At 37.9% G+C, this 6,626-nt stretch overlaps 1 protein-coding gene across 1 annotated transcript; it reads right to left on the bottom strand.

The window, feature by feature from the left end:
- Positions 1-4,086: 4,086 nt before the first annotated feature.
- On the bottom strand, positions 4,087-6,408 carry LOC132164961 (G-type lectin S-receptor-like serine/threonine-protein kinase LECRK3). The gene has a single exon (XM_059575478.1). The coding sequence runs from the start codon at positions 6,406-6,408 to the stop codon at positions 4,087-4,089; it is 2,322 nt and encodes a 773-aa protein (XP_059431461.1).
- Positions 6,409-6,626: the final 218 nt, after the last annotated feature.

Genomic DNA, 6,626 nt, shown 5'->3' with positions numbered 1-6,626 from the left:
TGTATATTCAATGCCCGTCGCCACTCTTCTCTCCCGTCGTCATTCAGCCACCGTCCACTTTGTGCCATCCAGCCCCTTGTTCCCGATCCTCGCCGCTCAACCCACCGTCCTTAGCACATCATTTTCCGTCATCGCCCAGCCTGTCGCCGCCCAACCTGTTGCCATTCAGTCCATCCTCGTCGCCGTCCACTGTCTTGCTAAAGACCCTGGTTGTGGATCTAGTTTTTGGGGGTTTAGATCGGGTTTTTTCAAAACCCGATCTACTCTCCAACGCCGACTCAACCACCAATTGAGCCATTCCACCATCCTCCTTGGCCTCCTAGCTTCCCATTTCTACCAACCGATCCTCGATCCCTCCACTGCTCGCTGGCACCCGATCTGTTCTTTGCCCGCCTACCACTGCCCCTGCCCTTGTTTTTTGGTGTTCTTGGTGCTTGTTTTTGTTGTGATTTTATTTCTGTTTTTCTATAATTTCAGTTTTATTTTGCTGTATGTCTTGTTTTTTGTGGGTTTCTATCTCCCTGCCATGACATGGTTTGATCCTTGAGGAGGAAATTGATGTTGGTGGTCGTCCTTCTACGACTCCTTTTTGGTTCTCTGTAGTACCCACTCTGCAACAACCATTTAACAATGGTTGTTGTTTTACTCGCAACGGACTCTTCACGGAGTTTCTTTGCAATTTGCACCGCCTTGTGCAGTCTTGGAATAGGCCCGACTTCGTTATAGTTCTTTTGGGATCATTGGTAATTACCATTACCTGCTGTTTGGTCATTTTGGACTGAATCCAGAATTTGTTCTAGTATTTGCACTGTTTTTTACCATTTTGACTTTGTTGTTTGGGTGCTCTTCCCTTTTGTGTTTATTTTTGTGTTGTTTTAGTTTGTTTTGAGTTTATTGTTGGAGAGTCCACCCCTTTTTCGTTTTCAGGATTTCTTGGAAAAGATCCCTCCTGTAGCCCTTTTCTTATTCAATTAAAAAAAAAAAAATTCAAGAGTGCAGAACAAGTCTTAAAACACATAATGGGCTGCAAAAGAACGAAACCTGGACTAAGCACTAGTATGCACTGAAAATTTTGGAACAATCTATTAGAAAAAAGAAGAGAAAAACTGGAAATGAAAAATATTACCAACAATTATTTAATTATAAGCGTTAGATCGTAATTGTTAGTAACAATCACATAATCATGACTTCTATCTCACAGTTAACTTTACTAATGGTCTAGTAAATTCGACAGTTGAATTTAGCTTAGAAGCATCCTTTCCTTATCATCCAAAAGGAAATGGTTATGATCTTATCGCTTCGAGTTTTAATGCTTGGTGCTAAGTGTCAAGTGCGTCATACAACTCACTGTCATCATGTACACGCGAATCCAGTGCATCTCACATGTACCATACTAGAGTATACACACAAATACATACACCCTTGATATATGTTGGCCCTTATAAATGCTCATCTAACTCTCTTTTTTCACAAGGGACTCTCTTCTTTCAAAACTCTTTCACATTATCCATTTTAAACATTATCAAATCATAAATTTTATATATATATATATTAAAAATTCTTTAACACAATATATCATTTTTAGCATTTTCAGCCACACATATGCTCATGCAAACAACTGGACCCTTGAGCAATTAATGCATTCATTTGCTTATGCAAACAGCCAGACTTATTCTAAGCGCTGCCACCCAAAAATCCATGCCATTAAAAACTTTAACTTTCTTTCAACTCCAACCCCTTCATCTTATTATTCTTTTTATTCATCCTAAAAAACAAAAAAATACGCATTAATTTCTCTCAAACTACTACTTTATTGTCAATGTCTCCATCAAACTATCAAATGTGTCAATATCTCTTATAAACTATCAAAACAATGTCAGTATATCCCCAATGACAAAAATACCATTAAGACAATTAAAAATAATTCTTAAAATTGTAACTAAAAACTAAAAATTAAAAAAATAAAATCTAAAAGAAACTAAAAAATTAAAATTAAAAAAGCTAAAAATAAACAAAAAATTAAAAACAAATGGGGTCATTTTAATTTTAATTTTTTTTAGGGCTTATTTTTTTATTTTTTTTTCGAATTTACAAGGATATTTTTGTCTTATTGAAAATTTTGTAAGGTTATTTTTGTCTTTTTGCTAGCATTGGGATACTTTGACATTGTTTTGGTTGTTTATGTTAGTTCTTGTACTGGCTTAATTCAATTCCAAAATGCTGATGCTACTGTTTACGAGCTCAAACACTGATATAGAATGCTTAGAATCCAATCTCCACCGCTCATAATGTAGATTCATATGTCGTGAACGTCCCTGCAAAATTTTAGCTCAATCGGACAACAAACGCCCATCGATCGGAGCTTTTGACCAAGGCTAGACAGCATTTCCAAAATGTTGTTTTCTCCCTACTACAGGCCATGTCCGGACACGGTGCTAGGCTGTCCAGACAGGCTTTCCAGCAAGCATATTTTTGCTCCGCAAGGCCCTGTCCGGACAGCCAATTAACCTGTCTGGACACCTCATACCTATTATGCCCTAAAACGTGTTTTTAGTGGGCTCATGTCTAAGGTTTGATGTACTGATATGTATACATCATTATAGAAGGGAGAGGCATGAATTTTCGCTCCCAAAGAGTTCGTCGGAGGCTGTGCTAAGAGAGATCATATGTGGTGAGCATTAGATTGAATCTCTTAGAGTTTTAGTTATTCCTTTGATAAATTTACAATTGAGAAGTCTATTGGAAGGGTCCGGTAAATGAGAATCACGTTGAAGAAGATGAGTTGTAGGCTTGTCGATCTTATAGAGCTAAGGTCTTACAAAGGGTTGTAAGTGTTCCTAGTGTCTGTAATCTCTAGATATTCTTTTGATAGTAATTTCCTGGGTTTGGCTGCCTAGGAGAGGTTTTACTTTTAAATCGGTTTCTAAAAGATTTCCTCTTCGTAACCAAAATATCTGTGTCTGCCTCTTTATTGCTTTATATATTTTGGGTGATTGAATTGTTTATTGCTTCATAGTATTAATTCCGCATAAATTGTGATAAACAAGATTTTAGAGTCGACATAGCGTTTTTCAGTTTAGAAGAGACATTGATAATGAAATAGTAGTTTGAGAGATGTATGCATATTTTTCCATAAAGAAAAAGAAAATGAGGCTAAAAAAAATAAGGGCACGAGAGTTTATAAATTGTAGCACCAAATAAAATGAGTTTTGTGATGCTATTCCTGCTCGAGCAAGTTGGCTGAGACAAGACAACAAGGACAAAAATTGAAGACCATGATAATTTTACATAAAGACAAGTAAACCTCAAACAACATTAATGTAATATGAGAATCTTGCACTGCTCTATTCAAATCAATGAGGATGATAGGTTTCTGTATAAAAAAGCAAAATAATTTTGCAATGTGATGAATCCTTCATCACCAATGAAGTACAGGGTTGCTTTACCAACATGGTTTCAAAGTATTGCTAATCAAAATAATTGAAGACTAAAATCCGTGAATGGTAAGCAGAAAAGAGGACATATCAACAAATATGCAAGCATTAAGTTTACTTTAAATTTAGACCAAATTTTACCAAACCAACAAATATTACATCGACTTGCAATACTAAATTTTTTGAGGGTTTTGTGATACGTGAAAACGTCAAGGGGATAGATGTTAAGTTCTGAAAGAACTTAGACCTTAGATTGTGAGGGAATTTAGACCTTTTAGATTTTGAGAAAACTTAAAACTATTTTTCAAACTCAAGGTTTGAGATTAATTCCGCTTACTTTTTAGTAAAATATCATCCTTTAAATATAAACATTAGAACGACTTAGACTTAGAGTAAAACTACTCCCACACCCACTTGGAGATAAACCCCTAGAAAGATAACTAATAGTGTACTCAATCTAAAATAAATAACTAGATAATTGAAATACAAATAGACGCATGGTTCTCTCTAATCTAAAAAACAAAACTAATCTAAATTAATCTTAAATGAAATCTAATTCATATTAAATATAAGTCTACTATGATATAATGTCTACTTTATCACTATGTTACTTCCGTAACATTTTGTCATGCCCAATCAATCACTTGAGAGTCTATATCGCACTTAGGAAAGAAGCAGGGCTGGGAGGGATTGGAATATCAACAGTCCCTTCCAACATAAGCAAAACCTTCTTCATTGAGGGCCGGAGTGATGGCTCATCTTGAATGCACCAAATTCCTAATTTAACCATTCTCTCCACTTGTTTCTTGTCAACCTCTTCATCCCCAAGTAATTTAGTTATGTCGCCAGTTTCAAAACAATGGTAAGCCCATTCTTCAAGAATGGCTTCTTTCTCGGGTAGATTCCAATCTACATTCTTTCGACAACATATGATTTCCAAGAGTACAATGCCGTAGCTATAAACATCTGCTTTCACTGTGATGGGCAGTTTCCGATGCCACTCTGGAGCAACATACCCTCTTGTCCCTCTGATGACAGTGAAGGTTTTGGTTTGGTCTTGCTTCAAGAGTTTTGCCAATCCAAAATCAGAAATTTTTGCACACCCGTACTCATCCATGAGGATGTTATGAGGCTTTATGTCACAATGAATGATTTGTTCATCACACTCTTCATGGAGATAAAGAATTCCTTTTGCTACATTGCGAGCAATTCCCATTCTTTCGTCCCAACATGGTTGTTTTTCTGGTGTGAAGAGTACATCCGCAAGTGACCCATTGCTCATGTACTCATAAACCAAAAGCCTATGAATTCCGTCATGGCAATACCCGAGCAGACGAACAAGGTTTTTATGATGCGTCCTCCCAATAACTTTCATCTCAGTCTGAAATTCTTTTTCTCCTTCGGCCAACACTTTCTCTAATCTTTTGACAGCTACAACCTTCTCGCCATTAGACATTGCCCCTTTAAACACTGCGCCGAATGATCCTCTGCCAACCTCTTCCGTGAAACCACCCGTCACTTGCTCAAGTTCTGAGTAAGTGAACGATCGTGGAGCAAACTCGTGACTCAGTTCAACATTTCCATCATAAGATAGTTTTCTATACCGGAAATGATTTTTGTAAAAAACAAATCCAGAAATTACCAACATCATGCATCCGAATGCAACAAATGAAGCACAAATAATAAGGATGTCCTCTCGAAACTCTTTCTTGTTTTCTTTCGGCATATTTCCATTTGGAGTAGTGGGTGTAGAACTATTTACCTTGATGAAAGCTATGTTTGAATCAGTCCGTGTCCTTCTCCCATATCTCAATGGAAGCCTTTGTTTGCTGCACGTCCTGTCTTTGAATAGCGCAGCTTCACAGTTACAATCCTCCAAACAAGCTTGTTCGCAAGATTCTTTGGATGGTACTGACAGAACAGAATATGAAACATCTTCCCATATGGTGTTAGCCACTTCTTGAAAGCTGTATTTAATATCTCCATTTTTGTTGTTGCAACCTTCTGCAGGGAAGCTCCTCTCACAGCCTGCAGTCCAGTTGCCTTGGTGTACCATTTCGAATCCCGGAATACATATACAGGCAGCCTCTTGATCATATGAGACACAAAAACTATTTAATCCGCAAAGACCCTTAGGATCGCACTGATCAACTGAAGATGACCATACAATTGACAAGTTTCCTTTCTGTTTCAGATTTTGTGAGTATAACCGGAAAATCCCATCAACATCAAGTCTCATGAGATAAATAGTTTCTTCTGTAGGATATCCTCCATCCGTTATATTGTTAATGGTCAAACCATTAGCATTTAGCAAGTAGAGATAGCCATCAGCATCAAAGTTCAGCGTCACGTTATCTCCACTTCTACCTGTCCCAGTTGCAAAGTAAGCATATGGTTCTGTGTCTGGAGTATCCACCGGGTACTGAACAAGGTTTCCATCATTTTGCATCTTCAGACGGAAGATACCCGTTGAGTGATCCGTTTCTGAAATACTAGAAAACATCTCATGACCTGCTAAGAGACGTTGACTGGGTAAAAAGGTATCAGTCGGGTGATCAAAACTCTGCCATATAATTACCTTATTGGAATTATAGATGACAAAATTGCCTGAGTTAAGCATAGAAGCTGAAGCAGACCCAGAAGAATCAGCTACGACGGCCAGCTGCTCTTGTCCCATTTGAAGGACAAGCCTGCCATCGCTTGCGAAAAGCAAGGTAGTATTGTTGGAGACTGGTAGGTCATCACGGTTTGCAGTCCAGACAACAGTCTTCTCTGGAATTCCGGCAATAAAAATCCCAACAGCGTAGCCATTGCCCTGTTTGTAAAATCCAAAGGCATAGAGACCAGAATGTGACAACCACGTAGAGTTTGTGGTGGGTGTTAGAGAAGAGCCTCGGCTCACATTAGACTGAATTTGTTGAGCTGAAGCAGTGAAAAATGCAGAGACAATGAGAAACAGAGTGACGAAATCCATAACAAGATAACGAGATCTCTCTGTACATTTAATTCTCTTTCCTCTACTATTTATTTCCTTTCCGAACAACTGGGTTTATCACGAAATTCCCAATTTGATCCAAGGACTGACCCTCTGCTCACGCTTGCTAGCAAACCGTGTGTAGTCGAGCAACAAAGACAAATCAAAAGTAGACTTTGAATTAAGGACACAAATTTCCTCGGATGAAAATTCTTCCA

This window comes from Corylus avellana, chromosome ca11 (genome assembly GCF_901000735.1).
Source record: "Corylus avellana chromosome ca11, CavTom2PMs-1.0".
NCBI lineage: Eukaryota > Viridiplantae > Streptophyta > Magnoliopsida > Fagales > Betulaceae > Corylus > Corylus avellana.
This window is presented reverse-complemented; position numbering and strand designations above follow the sequence as displayed.